Source organism: Morone saxatilis, unplaced genomic scaffold (assembly GCF_004916995.1).
Source record: "Morone saxatilis isolate NCDOM2014 unplaced genomic scaffold, NCSU_SB_2.0 Contig12, whole genome shotgun sequence".
NCBI lineage: Eukaryota > Metazoa > Chordata > Actinopteri > Moronidae > Morone > Morone saxatilis.
Window position 1 is genome coordinate 2,180,179 of NW_023339674.1, and position 22,134 is coordinate 2,202,312.

Genomic DNA, 22,134 nt, shown 5'->3' on the forward strand with positions numbered 1-22,134 from the left:
GAGAGACAGAGAGGACGACAGCAAGAGGACAGACTTCAACTCAAGCTGGGTCTGAATCTTTTAAGCCTCCCTTTCCCTCTTTCCCCTCATCCTTTTCATTCTGCCCTCGTCCTTGCCCCTCTTCTCTTTTCAGCTTGTCATCTGTTTCTCTTTTCCTCTTTCTCTGACTCCTTCAGCAAGCGTTTCCATCCTGTTTCTAGCCTGCAGTGTGAACAGTGAAAGTTTTGCTCCTGAGTTCCGGTGAAGCAGTAAGCAGCTTTTTTTTTTTTATGCTAGTTTGTGTGTCTTTTTATTGCAAGTTCTGTTCAATCTGCAGGTTTTTTGTTTTGTTTTACAGTATTTGTGAAAGTTACACTGCGTGTTTATCAGTTTGTGAACGCTCTGTGCATCTGTGTGTGAGAGACCTTATACACCAGCTGTGAGGTTTTACCATGCATGTCTGGTATTTGAGTTTTATTGCCTCTCTGGACTTAAGAGGCTGTGCTCATACAGCTCTGGTATGCATGCACTGTATGTATTGTTGCAGTCACTGTACGAGGCAGTCTTATCTCATCTGAATCTAACAAGCTTTATCAGAAAACAACTTGCTCTATTTATTATAACACGATAAAGTCTAATGATTTGGTCCACAAAATGTCTGAAAAGCCAAATATATTCAGTTTACTAACATATAGGACCAATAAAGCAGCACTTATTTCAATAATGAAGCTCAAATAAGGGAAAGTTTCACATCTTGCTTGACAATGACTTAAACAGTTAAAATCATTATCAGAATAGTTGCAGATTTATTTTCTGTCTAACTAACTAACTTGCTGTCAGACTCTTGTTGCTGCAGACAGTTAAAGTATAACAGATGTGTGTTTGTGTGTGTGTGAGAGAGTGTGTAATCAGCTCTATCTGACCTCAGCGCTGTGACAGACACGTCCTTTGCGTGACACACGTATGCATCCACCAGCTCGCACAAAGAGGCTCTGTGTTATCTACATGGAGTGTGTCTGGAGGGATGGCTCTGTTCCAACAGGTGTTGCATGTGTGTGTGTAGGTGTCTGTCTTAGTGAATCAGATACAGTAGTGCTGCAGGTAGAGGGTCACACGTAACACGAATATCTGCAATACAAAGCTGAGATTTCTAGTTTGTTAGAAAGTTGAACTTTCTAGAGAAAACAGGAGTTAATAAAAAATAAAAAATGTTGGTGTGCTCCTCTACATCACCTTCAAGTGTAACCATGAGGTCACTGCTTTGTGATTGTGAAACTTTTTCCACCGTGTTTTTGCCTCCAAGGTTCTGCCATAAGCCTCTGCGAAGAACTCTGATTTCATCAAACCTATGCCCTTGGTTCAATAGGCCATGTTTCTATCTGTTTTCACATATAAACCTTTCACTGACCACAGGGATGTTGTCTTCACAGCTCCACCTCTGGTCCTGCACCCTGGAAATGGTTTGTATTCCAGAGTGAGGAAGAAGAGCAGTGAGGAAGGAGCCTTGTTCTCCCTGACCACCAGCAGCCCCAGCTGCAGTGACCGAGCTCCATCCGCCAGCAGCGATTCGGGTCTGTCCGTCGCCTCACAGGGGCGCGCGGGAGCCGGACACAAGAGAGGAGCTGCAGGGGACAAGAGTACCCTGGCAGGGAAGCTGGTCGCTGGGGTGGACTTTGAGATTGCTCAGCCTCTTCTGGAGGTCATGACTGAGCTTGCCGCCAGCGGAGGGGAGGGGGAGGTGGCTGGAGATGAATCTGGGTTGGGACTTACCATCAACGGAGAGGCTTCATCCAGCGAGAGGGAAACTGATATACTAGATGACGACGATGAAGTAGCAGCTTCGGGTCTAGACATGCCAAGCTCCAGCAGCATCTGCTCCCTCTCCTCGGAGAACCTGCCTGGAACTCAAACTGAGTACTCCACACGCTCCTGGGTACAGCAGCAGCAGATGGTTGAGGTCGTCACGGACGACTACCTTGACGTGGATGGGGGAGCGAGGTTGAAGAGGGTGAGAAAAGAGAAGCCACCACCTTTAGTTGCTCCTGACACGCCACTTCGAGGAATGAGCAGCAGGGAGGCGGTGCAGCGAGGACCAGTGGACGATGACGGCATGCACAACGGTCAGTCAGTCAGTACTACGCTTGCTTCGTCTTGCCAAGAAGAAGATTTGGCGTCGTTAAACACAGACATTGACGAGTCCATAGAGCAGCTGAACCAGCTGATTTTGGATTTGGATCCCACCTTTGTTCCTGTTCCTACCCGCTGCGCCCCCTTGAGCCGCTCTGCCTCCCTCCACACCAACGGCCTCAGCCACAAGGGAAATACCAATCAGTCAAGTAAGACCAATTCAAATTCCCCATTGGGGCTTCATAAAGTTAATCTTCTTCTTATGCCCGTTTTTTCCAAGTTTGTGGCCACTGTAGTTTCTCCTACACTCTTAGAAGGCTGAGCTGTATTCAGTTGTTTGCAATCTACAACTTCACCACTAGAAGTTACTAAATACACACAGGTGGAATTGTTCAAGAGTCACATTGCACACATTGCTGTTGCGTGTTTTAAGGAAGGCGAGGCTGGTCGTTGGACCACTGTGGTCAATTATTGATAGATTGCTGTGAAATTTTCTACTGACCTTCGTGTTCCTCAGAGGATGAAGCCTGCTGACTTGGAGTGAGTTTGGGGTAGCCAACCTGCAGCTCTTTATTTCCTCTCAAGTGGCTCCCTGTGACTTTAACAAAATGATATGTAAATCATTAACGGTTATTTTTTACCATTTTTATTTGTCATTGTAGTAGGACTAAAGTGATTCTTACATTCAGTTGTAAGATATTATTATATACACACTGAATATATGAAAATATATATTTATATAAAAATATCTTAAATTAAAACCTGCATCATACGTTACATCCTGACCGAACCTCAATAGCTGTGGCTACTAGTCTTGAGTCTCCCTAGCTAGGCTAGCTATGTATACCAAATCAAAAAAGGAAAAGTCTCAGAGGAAAATAGAGAATTTAATAGTGCATGGACAGATTTGTTTCCTTTGACCACCGATGCTGCTACTGCTGCCTTACCGGTATATTTAATCTGTGGTGAGAAATTAGCATTTAAATCTCAAAGCCCTCCAAAAATGTCTCTTTTGATAATAAAGGTTGCTAATCCCTGGGCTAATACTAACTAGTAAATGTTAGCATGCTAATGTGATGAACTGGAATAGTCAACATAGTAAACGTAACTGCTAAACCTCAGCATATTAACGTTACTGTGACCATGTCAGAATGCTGACATTAGCATTTAGCTCAAACACAGAGCCACAGAGGCGCTAGCATGGCCGTGGATTCAGGATGCAGATGTTTAAGAGGCCGATAATACAAAACCTCAGCCTCTAAAACCAACATTTTCTGCTTTGCTAAATACCACTATGATTACAAATGTATGTATTTTGGGTAAACTGACCCTTTAGCCTTGTTAATTATAACAGAACCTTTCCACAACTCCACTTGTAGAGAGACACAAAACAGTCCACTGTCACATTATGACTGGCTGAAATGCCACGCTAAAGGAAATACACGTGTGCCAACAAGCTGGCGGGCAGATGAAGCGTGTAGGTTGAACTTGTTATATTGTGGAGCCCAGTTCAGCCTGCACACACAGAGAAGCATTTATAACCCAGACTGAAGGAACGAAGCGCTGCGTGATTGTGGAAAGCTCCACCTGAGAGAGGAATACATCTGCGTTTGTTACAGAAGGTGTGTTTGTTAGTGCGCGTGGTGTTTGCTGAAAGGGTGGAAGCATTTGGTTAAACAGGTAGTGGATATTTCCAGTATAAAAATCAAAACCTCTGGTCCCCACACAATGATGTGTTTACCCTCCAGTCTGTCTTATTTGAATGGAAATATACTGAGCTGGAAGAAAAAGGTTACATAAGTAAAAAATATGTGCGAAGACAATTAATCCAATCTGAGTCAGGATGAAGTGATCCAGTGACATTATTACAGAATTTACAGTTTTGAGCAGCTGAATGGGATTAAATGAGTTACATCTTATCAGCAAAGATTCAGTCGAGGATGTCTGACACTGTGAAACGCTGTTAAACGGGGATATTGGCAATAAGTTTCTCATCAGCCGATAACAGGAAAGAGCTCAAAGCTTCAGCAGATTTAGATCCAATGTGTAACTTCTGATTAAACAACAACAGATAAGATTCTAGTTGGTCTCAACCAAGTCCAGCAAAAATTGTATTTTAACATTAAAGTGAGCTTGAGCAGCGAGCAGAAATCGTTTTAATTCAAAATCCATCTAGAACACTTGTTGGCTGCCAAAACTAATCTCATTGGTGATGTCAAAAGCATTCTTTACTTTCTGTCTCAGTCTTGACTCTGTCTCTCTCATTTGGTCTCGACTAGTCCTGGTCTGGTCTAGTTAACTGCAGCACTGCGTACTTCTATCGAATCGATGCTCGATATCAGGCCATATGCAAAGTTTAGGTATCGGAAGCAGTATCAGGAATGAAGGAAAAAATTGGAACATCTCTTATAAAAGTATTCAAGCCACCCCCAGAACAGCTGGTGCCTGATGGTGACGCGAAGAGAAGCCCCACATGCACTGGCTCCACATTGGTTAGATTCTTCAAATAATATTAATATTTAGTGGATTTGTGGAAATCTGAGCTGCTCTGATAATGCTGTGTGGGGAATACTGTACAGAACTGTAACACAAATCCAGATCATTCATCAAAAATCAATTTATCCAGAAATTTGCAGCCCAGATACATCTTCTCCATCAACAGCAGCACTCATAGGGAGCCCGCTGGACTAATTCACAATGAAATTTAACAGACTTGTGGAAGTAAAAAAAAAACAACACAGCAGATTTACAATAGTTGTAGATTTTCAGAATGATACAGGCCCATCTATCTCCTGCAATGTCTGCCTGGACAATAAACCGAAAGCTACGCTAATGTCAAAGTTCACTTGTGATAAAAGTTGAAGACTATCACCAGTTCAGCCTACAGTTTATAGCCTAGCAGTACAGGTGGAACAAAGAGCTTTGTCTCCCACTTATTATTATGTGTATTTTGATAAAGGTAAAAAACGGTTTGCTCTTTGGAACGGCTAGCTGGAGGAAACTCCTTATTACTTTGATTATGACAGACAGTCAGATATCTAATCTTCCATCTTTCACACCTTTATTGCTTAACCAAGTCTTTTAACCTGGGCACAAAGGGTTTGATGGCCAGGCAGAGATTGCAGCTGGTTAAGTTTTGTGGTTCATACCTTTGTGCTCTGGGAGCAGATCTGGTGAAATTGGGAAATGTCTGCTTCCACTCTACACAATAGCCTCTGTATCACTGCAAATTGGCATCATGCACACATAGATTTTAAAATTTGCTTTGTTAACTCCAACAATGAGCTCCCTAACCGGTTCAGGTCGACAGCCGTCCATCTAGAGCTGTGTTCCCTCTCTTAAATGGAAGTTTTTCCCTGCCACTGTCGCCAAGTGCTTGCTAATGGGGAGAATTGTTGGGTCTGTGTAAGGGGCCTATCAAAAGGAGATGTACTGTTACAGGCGTGGCAGCTCCAAAGACATCTTTGGAAAGAAGGAAAAAACAGCTGCTGACCTCTTAAAGTGACGTCTTTAAATTGCTTCTTTTGTCCAACCAACAGTTCAAAACCCAAAGAATCTTCATTTACAATCATATTTGACAAAGAAAAGCAGATAATTAACAAATAATTGTTACATTTAAGTTAACTGGAACCAGAAAATCTTTTATATTTTAGTTTGAAAGATAACTTCAACGATTATTGGAGTATCAAACTAATTGGTGATTAACTTTCTCTCTACTTTAAAGCTTGAACCTGAACACATCACTTCGATAGTGCCTCCTTTCCTGACCCATGTGTCTCAGTGTTGAAAGATTAATTACCTCCACTGGGGCGCAGCCTGCAGGAAGAGGCGCATTTCTGCTGCGACCTCCACCCCGATTTTATTTTACGTTTGAGGACCGTACGGGTTGTAAGTGTACGAGTGGTGTCATCACTTCCCAGCTCTTTGCATACAGAGCAGCTGCTTCCATCAAAGCTAACCTCGGTGTGGCCCGGCGGTTCACGTCGGAGCTCCCAACAGAACGCCCATGACAGCTCCTGAATCATGTCTGTCAAGGTCTCTGCTCTGGTTATGGGTGTGTGCCACACAGGGTTACATTACTGCTGACATTTAACCTCTGACCCTGTGTTTTCGTCAGGTCAGCGAGAGGTCTTGTGGTTCTTCTCCTGATCTGAGCACAGGAAATGTGTGTTTGTATGTATGTATGTATGCAGGTCAGCGAGTTTGTCAGAAGGCTGATATTTCCCCCAAGGGCATATTTGAAGCGGTAACAGTAATATTTCACCGCTTAGTTACTGTGTGTGTGTGTGTGTGCAGAAGTGTCTGTTTGTAACGTGTGTTTTTCGAGGCGATGTTTTGAGGCAGGAATTTGTAAGCGATCAGGAATGCTTTTGAAGTTTGACACAACACTTTGCTTCCCCAGTGTGTTTGCATCATGCCCTCCTCCTCCCTCTCAGGATCTTTGAATTGCAAGTCTTCAAAAAGAGAATAGCACCCCCCCCACCCCGCTACCACCCTCCTTCAAAAATACAGTGGGTATCAAGTGATCATCGGCACTGTCTGTGGAAGCACCCTCAGCAGGCCCTCTGGTGTGGCAGAGTAACTGGATTAGTTTCAGTTGGACTAGCTCGGCCTTTTCATGTGCTTTTTGGAGATGATGGATGCTCACAGTGAAAGCTGAGCTCACAATGTCCCACACTTCTGTTTATAGGTGATATACACAACTGAGTGTGGTCCCATATACGGTGAAACTCTGGTGTGTTTTTGGTGTCACTTTTTCAAAAAATCGAGTTTGAATAAATTACACGATATTTGTTTGAATGAATTTGAAAATAAAATTGCAAAAAACCTACAGTACAACTGTGTTACACTACACGGGAAATACGACGTAAAGACAGGATTCCCACGCATCCTGGAAAAACCTGGAAAATTAGAGACTAGTTTTCCAGTTATGGAAACGCCTGTAAATGTATTAAAATTACCAATTATCATGGAAATAACCTACATTGACCTGGAAATGTTTTATTATATTTTGGTACCTAAGTGTTACCAGATGCGAAGCAGACTTCTTTTGGCTGTCAAATCTTAATTTTTCCGTAGCTGTGAACCGAATTCTCCGAGAGATCCAATGGTAATGGTGTAGACAGTTGTATCTACATGCATACAGCCTATTAATGATCAAATTTGTTGTTGAGGCTGATCAATACATTCACGGCGATGTTAACTGTACATGCAACCAACACTTTCACTTCATAGAAGATGAATTTTATGTAGAATAAAGTAAATTCTACCTGATTTGAACTAGAGGAACCTCAACGCTGAGACCACAAATTAACCAGGTTTGAATTTCCAAAAAAGTCAGACAGCCCTAGAGAGAGAAAAGTCTCAGAAAACATAATTTAAAGTCTGCACCTTCCCTGACAGCCAAGGCAGAGATCCAGAGCTGTGCTTGCTTGAACCGGTAGCGAACGTTATTTGGCAGAGGCAGTGAAAAATGATAGAATAGGGGGATTTATCCCAACATGCGCACAGATTTATGTTTTTACATGCTTTGCTCATGAGAGAATGTACATTGGGGGGCATTGAGTACAATGACACATTCTGGTCTAAAGAAAAGCATTACTTGGTTGTCTATGGGTGAACAGAGTCAATGTAAAATAACATGACCTGTATGTACATGTATGTATAATTTAATAACTGAAAAAGTGGATTTAGTGTAAATTACTGTTTGACAAAAGCGGGTTGTCATGAATATTAAACTGGCAGGTAAGAAACTAACTAAATTAAACTAAATGTTCAAGATTTTGTCATTTTTATTTGTACCTTTTAACCTAAAAAATGTAGTTTGTGCTCTTTAAAAATGTTGATGTATTCAGTTTCAACCATTTTTATAGTTAAATTAACTAACAGTATAATTATTAATTACTTTTCTGAATCTGAGCACAGCGGGTTAAGTGATACTTTACGCAGGAAGACAGTCAATTAAAAGGGAACCTGGGCTCTTAGTACCATTTTACATCTTATCAATACAATACAATACAATACAATACAAGAGGTGTTTGCGTTTGGCCCGTGGCCCACCATTACATTTCAGTTTTGTTCCTCCAAGGTAAAATGTTTGTGCACCCCTAATTTAAACAACACATCAGCCAATATAAATTTTTTAACATGAACAGGAACATAGTCAAACATTTCTGACAAGGATTCCTTAAATGATATCAATCAATTGTGAACAAGCTGTAATAAGTGCCACATTTTGAGGTTAAAAAATAAACTTCTAGTAGACAAAAGTGAAGTCATTTCTTGTTATTTATCGTCTGACGTTAAGATACTGATCCATTAAAGCTGAATACAATAGAACTCCAAAACCTTGCTTATCAATTTTATCTTTTTTAAAACCTGGATCAAACTGAAATGTGCGGTTGTCAAATTAAGTCTCTCTTTCTTTGCTGATGATCCGCTCGCATCTGAAAACAACTGTTTGTTCCAGCAGATGTTTCCACCATCTGGTCACAGTGAAGTCTTGCTTAGTCACACAGTCTCAGCCCTGATGACAGGAGCTCCGCACTGCTGATGAACACGCTGATAGCCGCTTTTGTCAGACACAAACACGCAAAACATGCAGCACTGTCATCACCTTTTATTGGCAAGTTGGCCTCTGGTCGTAAGCCTCAATAATAACAGGAGTAGACGTAACTGTTTGTGGATGTTTCCTTTCACAGAGGAACATGTGAGTTTGATTCTTTGGTTGATTATATTTCAGATCATAATCTGTCTGACTGTCTGGCTGCCTCTCCCTTTTTTGCCTCCCACCCTTACCCTTCTTGTTTATCTGTCTGGTCCTGATCAGGTTGGAGACAGCAGAAGCAGGTCAGCGATGTGGTGGACTACGCTGGTCTCGATAGTCCAGGATGGAGAGGGGGCAGTGCTCAGAGCTTCAGGGGCTCCCCGCTCTACAGTCCCTCCTTCTCACAAACTCAGGTAAACACAGTTTCTCCCCGTACAGTCGACCTTCACCCATAAAAGCTGTTTAATTTAAATTTATAATCACTTTTTACATGACAGGAGCTCGTAGTGATGAACCACAGAGGATTATCAGCAGCTCCCTTCAGTTTTATGATGCTTCGTATGAGTTTTGGTAAATTTTTTAGCTAACGGCAGCTTCTTAAACAATACAGCCCATAGTGCCCTCCCCCACACTCTATCACTCCCACTGTGATGTAAATGTCACTTGGGACCTGAACTTTGAGGCACAGAGCACTTTATTAAACTCAAGTTTACTGTACACTGTTCTGCACTTTAAGTTATATTTTAATTTTATTCTATTTTTATATTTGTCTTGTGTTATTTGTCTTATTATTGTACTGTTCTCTAAAGGGAGTTGGGCAAAGTAATATTTTCATTGTACAGTATAAACCACTGTGTTTCTTTCTGTGCATATGACAATAAACCTCCTGAATCTTAAATCTACAATAAGTAGCAGTTATCGGTCTGAAACTCTGGAAATCACAGAGAGTTTGAGGCAGAGCAGCTGGAGGACATCAGAGGGAAAACCAAAAAAAATTTTCACCATCCAGTTTCACCAAAATCAATTAATAAAGTTGACCGACAGTCCTTTCACCTCTTCTGCCACAAGTGCATTAATGTTAGCCACATGGCTATTTAAAATGAAAGAGTCTGCAAGTAACTCTTGATATTTTGCTCAGGAATATTTCATTTCTAACAATTTTAGCAACTAAAGCAACTTTTTTAACAGCATTTCAATTTGTTGGCCAATATTGTGTGACTGTATTTCAATTATTTGTTTGGTCTCGAGCTTGTTTAACGTCAGTCTTGAATCGGACTCAGCGCTCATTCAGACTCTAGCTCGAAACTGAGTGGGTTCCCTTATGTCAGACTAGATTTAAAAGGTCTTGACAACAGCCCTGATCAGGGTTAGGGTTAGAATTACATTAAAGCAGGGTTTTAATGCCCTAACCCTGGAAATCCTGGACATTTTAGAGACTAGTTTTCCAGTCATGGAAACACCTGGAAATGAATTAAAATGATCCCATATGCTGAAAGTAATCAATGTCATCCTGGAATTTTTAAATTGTATTTGAGCCCCTCATTCAGATCACCTCCATAAACCTGGGTGCGTATTTTCAGACTTGACTGTCGGTAGGACAGTTAGAGGAAAAGTGTAGTAAACTATAGTAACTTCGCCGCCAGAGACCTCAACGGAAAAAGTGGATTGTCCCGAAAACACTGAACCACCGATCTCTAACGAACCTGAGACGATTCATGAAGGAGGAATAACACTGGGGTTAATTGTGCCAATGCTAGGCCTACTGGGAAATTATATGAGTGCTGTAACTCCTGCAAAATGTCCTGGAAAGTTCCTGGGGAATGATTTCTTAAAAAGAGCGGGAACCCTGTAAAGAAAAAGATAACACAGAGTTAAAAGGATCTCTGTTGAGATTGTTGTTATGTAACTCTGTATCTTTCCTCCCTCTCTCCCTCCTTCCCTCCCTCCCTTTGTCTCTCTTTTCTGTTTTTAAAGAGGTTGAGGTTTCTTGCACTCATTCTTATGGCTGGGTGGCATGAATGGCCCTGACTGTTTACAGCAAAACACAGGCTGTAGCCACACACAGATCACAAGACTGATGTCTGCTGGTGTGTGTGTGTGTGTGGGCTTGTTGCCCCATAAGACTTAGAAATGTCACTGACTTTTTCTTACTTATTTTATTCTGTTCGTTTTTAAAGCACGGCCATCTTTACAAAACCAACAGTGTGGACTTTCAAGGACACACAGAAAACTCCAACATCGTCCCGCCCACTCCGGCCTTCCCGGTGTCTCCTCCAACGCCCTACGGTAAGAGATAATCTCAAAATGGACGTCACTGGATGGGTCTGCATTTCGGAAGCTTATCAGTGTCTGTTTTCTCTTCTCAGTGAAACATTTCCCAGCAGAGTTTTCCCAGCTCAGGAAAGGCGGGCAGTGGGACCAACACAACTGGACACAAGGTAAACTTTCCCCAAGAGTGTGTGTGACCATATGCCTGTATATATATATATATATACTGTATATATGTGTGTTTGTGTGTGATTGCTGCCGGACAGGGTTGATGAGCCAGCTGGAATGTCCTCCTGGCATAATATACCAAAAACACACACACATACACACACCTGGCCTGTGCTCTGTTGCTATTGGCTGGATACGTGGGCATGGCTCTGTTTTTGGTAAGTCTCGTCTGGCTAGAAGCAGACAGATGGCTCGTTTCTGGACTTTTGTGTTTATTATTTTTAGGTTTGAGGTAAAAAGCGGTTGTGGGAGCTGATAAAGTGGACTGGGATATCCTCTCTTTTCAGGCCTATGCAGGACAGCTGATACTGGCTGTCCGCTAATAATAGCCAACGGTAACAGAGGAAGAGACTACTGCTGGCAGGATGTCCACTCACGTCCTGTTCTGGGAGGGGACGGGAGGAGAGGGGAGGGTCTTTTGTTGCTGGGACATCCTGCCTGAGAAGATATGTACCACACAGCTGCAGAAGGAATTTACTGTAGTGTCCAAAAGGTGGCTGCGACTCATATCTGATGTTAGTGGCTGTAGAGTTCCTGTTGTAGTGACCGGTTGTGCTTTTTCCTCAGAGGAAACAGAGATGATGTGACCGTGTGAATCATATTTACGAGAAGTAGTTTACTGATAAAAAACGAAAGTATGCTAGCACTGATAAATATCCTCAGACTGAAACTCATCGAATACTCCCAAGGATGCTTGGAAGCTGAACGTTTCTCGTTGCTTTAGGATGAACAGCTGCTGTGTCCAGTTTGAATTCTTGAGTTTTCAGAACAAAACAGAAAGGACCGAAATATATTTAGAAACTCATTAAACCACTTGTCCACCAATAAATGCTTTGGAGTCCACATCAAACGGAAATCAGAGTTCTATTTGCTTCCACATATTTACGGATTTCCTGTAGAAAGAGGCAGCAAAGGAGGGACTTACAAGCAGCTATAGTGAACCCATTAGCTGACCCTGTTGGACTGGCCAGACCGGTAATGACCACAGGTTCTGATACTTTGGCTCCTGGCAGCCGGTCAGCTAATGTTAGCTGCACAAGTTAACTAGCTAATGGCATGTAACATTACCGTTGGCGACAGTAAGCTTCTCTCTTCTTCTTCAAGTCCATCTGGAAAAATCACCTCAGTCGTCAAACTGGCCTCCGTCTGTCTCAGAGGCTCTAGAGATTAAGCTGATATAATTCAAATGCAGGCGTTGTTTGGGTTTGAGACTGATTGTGTGCACAAGACACGGAAAACCACAACATTGGTTGACTTTCAAATGCAGATAAAACAGAATAAAATCCATGATTTATAAAAGCAATCTCAAAATAGGAAAAACAATACTGATACAACTCATAGTAATGATATAAAACAAATCAAAATCAGTAAGTATGAATAAGTTAAACAACAGAAACAACGTATTGTTACACAGCAAGTTGCAAATAGAGTACAAATTAAGTGATTTTACTGCGTGTACCTCAAATATGTGTTTGGATCTATTGTTTCTGTTTTTAATCAAATAAATTATAATTTAATGGCAACAATGTCTGTTTATTATCAGTTCACAGTTATGAGTCGCACCCTTCATACAGTTTTTCTTCCACTGCAGATGAATCAGACGATATCGTGACCTCAGCTTATTGCTATCCTCATATTGTTAACAAAACCCAAGTAATATTTACGATTGGCATTTTGCTGTGCTGCAGACAGATCAGTTCATTCTTTTAAAGGTCTGCCTGTTTATTGTAAACATGTTTGTCAGAACAGAGCGGCGGTGGCAGGATGGAAAAGGAGCCAACGAAAGAGTAATTATCATTTGTGTTTAGAAAAACACCTGATTCTCTCTCTCTCAGCTTGATGGACAAAAGAATTAACAAAGGACACAGAATATCTGTTGCTCGCTCCCATTTTGGGGGACAGACGAGAGTTTCCTGTTTCCCACGTTAAAGGCAGACGACAGTCTGGGAAACAATTGGCCACGTCGGGAAAGAACAGTCAGATTCCCCAATTTAAATTATTTTGATTTAATGTTTGGAGTCATTACTGTAATCACAGTTTGACCCGAGGCTACTGTAATGTGGGGAGTTATTACAGCGGGCAGCAGCAGACAGCTCCAAAACAACAGCAGTTCACTCAGTCAGCCATGTGAACCCTACAGCTGAGCCACTGTGTTATCTGCAGGCCAATCACACTGGGAACTCTGGTCTCTTATGTGTGCTGGTCCAGCGTTTGATTTGGTGATTTGAGGTTAAAAAACGTCAAAAACATTTAAGTTTAAATCTCATAAGTCTAGATTATATATTTCTCTTTTCAAACAAATGTCGTTTTAATTAGATTTCTAGTCTAATTTATTGACATTGAAATTATAAAAACATGAACTTTAACGGACCAGCCTGACCTTTTGGTTTGCTTTCGTGCTTAAAAAGTAATATAAAAAGATTGATGTGTCTGTGTGCAAAGTGCAGAGCGAGGACATAGATAGCATTTAATGTTAGCCTAGCTAGGCGTGAAGACTGTAAGCAGGGGGAAACAGCTAACGGGGGACTGCTCGGCTACAACCAAGCAGCTAACAAATGAAATGATTTCCATCTCCAAGGCCCCGTATTAAAATGTTCAACTTTACAGCAGAAATAAACGTGTTTACAGTCTGGTCTCTGTCTATAACTATACAGGGTGTGAATCTTTACATAACTCACCTGTTCAGTGTTGTTGTACATAGTAAAAACACTAATGTCCACTTGGGGGCAGCAAAAAAAGCAGAAACATTTATTTCAGCCCATCTAAATACAAATTAATATTGGTTAAAGAGTACACTATATTAAGAATATTTTCACCATCAGCCTTTTTATGTGGCACTAACCATAAACTCCTGTATTCCTACACATAAATACAACTTTGGACCCACACAGCCTCTCCACTTAAAATAAACACTGATATGTCACATGCACTGAATGTTTTGGGGCTGTTGGGTGACATTTGAGAAACCACCCTGTTGTTAGCTTGAAGTCTCTGTGGTCTTGATCAGGAAACCAGAATATGCAAATCAACTAAATTATACAGCTAAATAAATATAATGTAATGTTCATACATAATGTTATATAAAGATTTCAGCTCCTGGCAACAGATTGATGACATTCCTTACGTCTTCCCCATACTTTAGCCTTGGCAAACATCACATCGTTTTGCCATGGATGAACCCAAAGATGAACTCTGACTGTCTCTGTGCACTTTCATTTCCTCGTGACGGCAACACGCAGCTCTGAAACGTTATGCAATAACATTTCCTTTGTGTACTTGTGGCCAAATCAAAATAAACAGCGATATATACAGAAGGTCTCCGCCAGCGGAAGCAGGTTTCAGCCAAAGGAATGCAGATGTTGTTATGAGCTGAGGTTTAGCAAAGGCAGATGGTCCGTTCAGACACTTGACTGTCTGAACCTCAGGGGTCAAAGGTCAGGAGAAAGTAATGGAGGGGACCTCTCCTTCTCCTTCAGATGATTGAATTTGTTGTTAAAGATGAACGAGTTTCGAGTGCCGTTGTTGATTTTCAGGTTTTGAGCAGAGAGAGTCTAATTACAAACACTTCTTCTGTCAAAAGTGATCCAACTGAGTGAAAGCTGCATCAATTCATTCTCAGTTAATGTTTTTTGATCCAGTTAAATGCTATTTCAAATTATTTATTCTAGAAAACTGGCCTGTCATTTCAACAATGATCCATAAACTGGGTTTTTTTCATCAATAAGACAAATACTTTCAATGTGAGTTATAAGTGAATCTATTTATAGATTACAATCTGATAAATACATAACATTAATCAATCAATTAATCAGTAAATAAAGGCATGAAAATCAATAATAATGAATATGGCTCTGTTTAAAAGGTAACAAAATGCACCTATGCTTCAGTTTTACTCATCAAACAATCAAGATATAACGTGGGCCAGGCTAGTTGTTTCCCCCTATTTCCAGTCTTTATGCTAAGCTACGCTAACCAGCTCCAACTTCATATGGAACAGCCATAGGTGACAGGCGAACAGTGAAACGCAGCGTTACCTGAATAAAATGACTCAACTACATAGAACATAGAGTTTTCACACTTTAATGAGTAAAAGTTAGACATTCATTCAAACTGATAAATGAGCGACACTGATGGACTGAGCTGATGTCCATTCCAGCTCATTTCCTGTGACACGGAGGTTAAAATAGGGCATGCAGCACATGCCTCCACTGAAACAAAAGTAAACTCAACATAATTCAATCAGGAGCTTTATGGTGTTATTTATGACATGCTAAGATTAGACACATGGCAGGAGACACGATCAGTGTGTGTCTGCATGCCTTTGTCTCTTGTGTTTGTGGCGAGCAGATGGTGGGAGTGGACACACATGCCCTGACAGAGAGGCCATGGAAACCCCCAGATCAACCCCCCCACCACTACCACCACCACCACCACTTCACCACCACCCACCCCCTCTTTCTGCTCCATGAAAGGCCACATACGACCTCTGACCCCACTGGAATCCATTCTGATTGGGTGAAAGTGCTCGCAGTGGCCCAGCAGTGAACAATGCTCAGTGGTCAGTGAGAGGAAGAGGAGGGAGGGTATGTAGACATGCATGGAGGGGAGTGGAGGGGTGGGGGGAGAAATTCTCTACCTCTTGTCCCTCCCTCCATACAAACCCAGAAGTCGAGCGGGTGTCACAACAAGCCAGGAACAAACGGGGAGCTTAATTTTCCATCTCGGGGACGAAAGGAATTGGGCATGGCAGCGCAACGATCCAGCCCCTGAAAAAAAAAGAAAAAAGAAAGAAAGAAAGCTCCGGCGAGTCGGGCTCAGATTGCTTTTTAGCAAGAGAGTGGAGTGAAAGAGAGAAGCAGAGGAGGTTCTGGTAATTGGGAGAGTTTCATTCAGGCTGGGGAGGAAGGAGAGAACATACCAACAGAGCGAGAGAGAGATAGAGACTTTGAAGCAGGAAGGTGAAGGAGTGATCCTAAAGTGTGGTGTAAGCAGGAAACCGACAAATAACGGGATACTTCAGAGTGTCACATCATGACCGCGTCTCTCGGTATGTACAAGCATGCACACACGTGTCAGAAAGCTTGACAGAGAGAATGATTTGTGTGTGTGTGTGTGTGTAAAAACCTCCATTTCCATCTCCATCTTTCTAAGCAGTTCATGACCTTTAGCATCTTTTTTCTTTTCTCCTTTCATTCTCCAGTATTTCTCCTCCTCTTTCCTCTGTTTTTTGCTCATTCTTTCTTTTATTTATACTGCGTTATCTCTGCCTCTGTCCCTCCTGGGAAATTTTAAGGAGGGCACACATGCACAGAAACACTTCCCCTCTCTCCTCCAGGCTGCTGGTATTTGCAAACAGCTTCTGGAATTTCTGATACCTTTTCCAAACACCCCCCCGTCCTGTCCCATCCTGTCCTAACATCATCTCTGCGTCTTTTTGTGCATGAAAAGACTTCTCTTGTGTTGTGAACAGCAGCATCTGCAGCCCCTCTGACATCTCGCTCTTGGTGGGATGATGAGATGGTTTGTTCCACTGCTGCTTTCATGATCTCATCCTGTTAAATGGCCTCCATCGTGCAGTCTTGGAAGTCTGATGTATTTGTGGTTAACCGAGGGAGGCCGTTTCCCCCTTTTTTTTCTGCACTACTGACCCGAGCTCAACCGAAAAGTCTTTGAAGATTTGGGTTTTTTGTTGGGGTGCTTTCAGAGATGTCACGATAAAACAACATCTTGCTGAGCCACAAGTTGACTAGTTTCAAACTTGTGTAGTGGTTTCATACAAAAAGAACTTTGGAAGTCAGATTTTCCTCACGTATTGAAAGTGAATTTGTGCTCGATGCTGCTTGAAATTCCTCAACCTTTACACTTGTGTGTTAAATATGCCCTACAGGAGACACGTGGTTTTGCAGAGAGCAAACACAACTGGAGCAGAAACAACAGAACGCCACATGATCAGCAGCTATTATGATAATCCATTAATCATTCAAGTCATTTATCAAACTAAACTAACTGTCACACATCCTCGAGTTCCAGCTTCTCATTTGTCAGAATGTGCTGCAACACCTCGGACCGCAGCAGGTTGGGTAACACTCGGCTATTTTCCCAATGATTTCCAGAGAAGTTCTTGGAAAAATACATTTGATAGGTAAACAAAAGATAAACACTGTGTTCAATTCATTTTCTGGTGATTCATTCCAATTAAAGCTGTAGTAGGTAACTTTTTTAAACATAACTGTCATATTTGCTGAAACGTTCACTATATCTGTGAAAAAATCTGCTTCCTCTGGCTCCTCCTCTTGCTCCTAATGGCATTTGTAAGAATCTGAACGAAAACAACCAATCAGAGCCCAGGTCGTCAAATATGGACGCTGGAAATGAGACTCCTCGATCAGTTATCTAAAAGCCACCAACCCAAAGTGTCTTTCCATCTTTCTCGGCTCTGATTGGTTGTCTTCATTCTTGTGAGGTTGCAACAGAAAAAAAAGATGAATCAATATTTCCTTGGGTTTAAACAGAGCAGATGTTTCAGTAAAATTCCTGTTCCCTTAGACAGTAATTGGTAACATGCTACAAAGGTCTTTCCAGGAAACTTTTCCAGGAATTCATTGGGAAATTATAGACTGGTCATTTCTGCAATGACTGGGAGACTAATCGATAATGAAATACAAGTTTTGCTCTGATCTGAAGCTCTGATTTTAGGGGGCACAACACCAGACCTATTTGAATTTCTGAATAAATGAGGGACGAGGGCGTCGATTTGTCTGGAACCAGGATAGCACTGTGGCGAGAGTCGAGAGAGCCAGCGGTCTTACTGCAGTGAACGAGGAGGCTGTGTTTTGATGCAGTACTATTGCAGGTCTAAACAAATGCAGCTGAGATAAGTAGCTTTTTGGATGTTATCAAGAGTGAATATGACAGATTCTTGCCCCTCCAAACTGAACAGGTGAACAGAAACAGTCTGAGTATGGAGAAATGGAAAAGAACAAGAAATGACCTCAGAACACAAACCTGAGACAATAACGATGATTATGAAACATGTGCAGCCCCCTGAACACAACAGTAATATTTGGCCAGGGTGGAAAGCAGGTTGAAGACATTAGCTTCCACATGTGAGTTTGAAAGACAAAGTTATTGACGAGCATTGTTGGGAGACACTGTACAGACGGCTGCTGTGTGAGATACATTCTGGCTTTCACAAGACTGCAGGAAATGAAGGGCAAAGCAGCAGAAAATGTAAGCCACAAGGACGGAAAATGTTGACAACACAGTGGACAGAAGGCCAGTTCAGGGTGCGGGGACCAAAATGGAACGAAGGAAACAGGGATTGTGTTCCTCAGAGCATAAATCAACGAGCGGTCTGTGGTGTCACAAGCCCAGCCAGTGTGAGACGTACCAGAACATCGATGGTCCTACATGTGATGATGTAATGGTGTCTGGTATCGAGTATAAAACAACATGTGTTGGATCTGGACGATGGGACGTGTTCTCTGTAAGAGGAAAATGGAGTTTGAAGAAGAAAAATGGGCAGAGGGCACCTTCATGAGATGCCAGACACAGCTGGGCACAATTTTACAACTCTACCTCCAAACCGGTGAGGTAAACAGTAGAATCAGCACAATGATGGTAATGGATGGTAAATGGACCTGTACTTGTATAGTGCCTTTCTAGTCTTCCGACCACTCAAAGTGCTTTTTGATTTGATACCTGCCCTATTATACTTTAAAAGTGCCCACGGGACTGTGTTGACTATGCTGTGGTGCCCAGATAACCAGACTGAATTACGATTTAAAATTATTTTCTTTAATTCATCCCAACTTCTGTTCATCTTACTTAATTTATTCCTTACTTCTTGTTATTTCTGAGGCAGGGAAACTTGAACAAGGGTTAATAGAAATATTAAAGCGTCACAACAGGTCATCCAAACTCACGTCAAAGTCATACATCGCAAACATTACTCAGTCCCTCCTGGAAGTTGGAATCGCAACAATTAACGCAAATTCAACCAATCCTTATGAATTCACTACAACTTTTCCACAAATTTGTAAAGAAAATGCCTAAAAACATTGCAACATGCATCCAGTTTTTTTTTTAAGGAAAACCTGCTGTGAAATCAGTCATTTTGCATAACACGGTCAGAACTGATCCCAACTTCCTATGACTTCTCCATATATTTTTAGCACCATGTTGTCCAAAAAAAGTAATTTTTTCACCACGTGTCCTAAAACTGCTTTATTATCACCTATCGTAAACTACAACAAACTATATTCTAATGGAGAAGAATATTAGCAACTAAAAAGCATAATCTTAGCTTAGTTCACTAATAAAGATATACATTGACTATACACTGGGCCAAATTAGTTTAGATTTAAAGACATTGGGGTTACATTTAGATGTTTTTACAGCAGCATTTCAGTGACTATATTTAAAGTTAAAGTTATGGAAATGTAACCTGGATGCCTGAAAATTTTTACTTTTCACACAAATCTTGGCAGTTTCAGACTTTGATGATCGCTCGTGAGGGTCATATAAAGAGTCATGAAAACAAAAACAAACTTTGTGTATCATATTTCTGTCCGCAGAGTGAAGCCTATGGAAAGAACTTTCCATAGTTGCTTCCTGCATGCACAGTGGCATGTTATAACTACCGACATGTATGAACCCACCAGGAGAACTACTTATGGCCCATGATCACTTCCCCAGATGGGTAAAGTCTGAGGAATTTCACTTCGTCTTCAAAACATGATCAAATATCTGGGACATTTCTGCAGTTCAGACTTCTTTTATACATGAAAAACATTGATATTCATTTTGAGCTTGAGGAAAGTGTAACCGAGTACCATCACATGGCCAGTACGTATCTCAAAATCAACAGTATCTCTGACTGCGGTTTACAAAGTCATCAACTCACTATCAGAATGCTTCAGACACCAATAAACACGTCCTCTGTGTTGACAGTATTCTCTCCCATAACCTTTCCTTTAAACACTGCCTTGTTTGCAGTTACCCTTCACCCTGTTTCTCTCCCTCCACTTGTTTGTAGTGTTGCTATTCTTCACTCCTCTGCTTCCTCTCCTCTGCCACTTCACTGAGTCGATAAAGCCGTCCATCCGAACACCCAGAAAGAGCAGTGGAATTTGATTTACAGACGACCGCCCACCAGTTTGTCGCCTATGCAGAAAAATGCTCAGCTCAGACACTTGGAGCGCTTCTGAATAGGAGGAGGAGGGAAAGCACAGCGGGGTCTGAGGTTGATTGATTTTTACTGAGGAAGGGAGGGCCGGGGTAGATGACCGATCGCATTCTGATGCAGCGCCAAGTGATACCAAGGAGAGATCCGCATGTCCTCCGCCTGAAATCACTCAATAATTCTTAAAGATCTAATTAATATTTTTATTATCAAAAGATCAAATAACTACCTGTTATGTGAGGGAGGGTTGTCACAAACTGAGCTTTTAAGCCTGTACACTACCTACCCAGCGCCAAACTCAGTTAACTCAACTCTGCACCAGCTTTACACACATTAAGTTTTGACACTTCTTCCTCAAATATTGGCACTTAACTTCCTGTTAAGTTGTCCTGGAAGTTTTGGTACCCGGACTTGTACCCCTGGTCTCAGATATGTTCATCTATATTGTATGTATACAGTGTGTGCACATAATCTTGATCAATCATCCAATTACACATGCAATTTCAACTCTAGATTAAACTTCCCTCAGCATTTTATTTACATTTAACGGAATGGATTATAAAAGCATCAGTAGAAGCTATATTTTACCCTGAATCAATTTAAAAAATCTAATGATTGTCAGTAATATGGACTTTCAGTGGGCCTCAGGATCACAGCAAGTGTCTTCCTCCTCATTCTTCTTCTCCTGCTCTTTCACTCCCTCTTCCCTTCATCTCCCTGAGAAGCTGCAGCCTGTGATCGCTGTGAACAGCTGTAAAGGACACATACCCTCAGACCTGTCATCCTCAGTTTGTGTGTGTATGTGTGTGTGTGTGTGTGTGCATACTGATTCACATTCCTGTGGTCAGCAGGGAGTCTGCAAACCCACTGTTGTCCTGCATAACTCTGTGTGCATCATTGTGTTTATGCATGTGTGTAGGCTCTCCCCTTCTGTCCACTGCGATGCTGCTCGGAGAGTAAATGTTTGAACGCGTGAGTGGAAGAAACTAAAGAAAGACGAGGAGAATCGTTTCTTTGTCGCAACACAACACAGGAGCTGTGTGACAGCTGTGTATTTTTCTGCATTGATTATGTCTGCTTTATGTTTTCATACCACCCTGCTTATGCAACGGTGGTCTGAGGTGGAAAACATGAAGAGAAATATTAGCTCCAGATAACCTTGCTGTGGTTTTATTGATTAATGGGATTATCTGCGTACCAAGCATGAAGGTATGCACACATTTTCAGTCTGAGCCGTATAACCGTCACTCTCTGTGATCAGGAAAAGTGTGTGTGTGTGTGTGTTATTGGGCTATTGGCTGGTGGAGGTTGGCAGTCGTGCCCACATGAGTCTGTGCCATCTGGAATTGGTTTTTGCACGGTTCGGCCCAAACTGAGGAGGCTTTGTGCTCGCTCAGCGCTGCACAAGTGAGGAGAAAACAATGGACAGAAAACACACTGTTGAAAAAACTAAAAGGCGGAATACACTCAAAATATTTCACAAATAAAGTTTGTCACGAGTCTGTATATGTATGTGTGTATATTATTCTCTTTCTCTATTAAGCTAAATGTAAAAAAGGACTTTTTGATTGAAAGTGTGGCGTAGTGGTGAGCGCTCTTATTTTGGAAGGGAAAGGAAAATGTTATCTTTTACTTGATAATATTTTGTTGATGTAATTATGTTACTTTTTCCTGCTGGGAGGCCTCTCACATCAAAACAACAACAAAAGTCAAAGTCTGATGACATTGTGAAGCAGTGTGGGATCATGGGAGTTGTTGTCTTCACCACCATTGCCGTCATTGCAGTCAGCTTCTCCCGGTT

The 22,134-nt window shown here is 41.7% G+C and overlaps 1 protein-coding gene across 1 annotated transcript in view; it reads left to right on the plus strand.

Moving 5' to 3' along the window:
* The window catches only part of LOC118322228 (tensin-3-like), a 43,677-nt gene that overhangs the window by 11,184 nt on the left and 10,359 nt on the right, over positions 1-22,134 (plus strand). The window contains exons 12-15 of the mRNA XM_035653854.1: positions 1,410-2,315; positions 8,936-9,066; positions 10,831-10,939; positions 11,020-11,091. Of these exons, the coding sequence (XP_035509747.1) occupies positions 1,410-2,315; positions 8,936-9,066; positions 10,831-10,939; positions 11,020-11,091 (1,218 nt within the window). The remainder of the gene's footprint in view (positions 1-1,409; positions 2,316-8,935; positions 9,067-10,830; positions 10,940-11,019; positions 11,092-22,134) is intronic.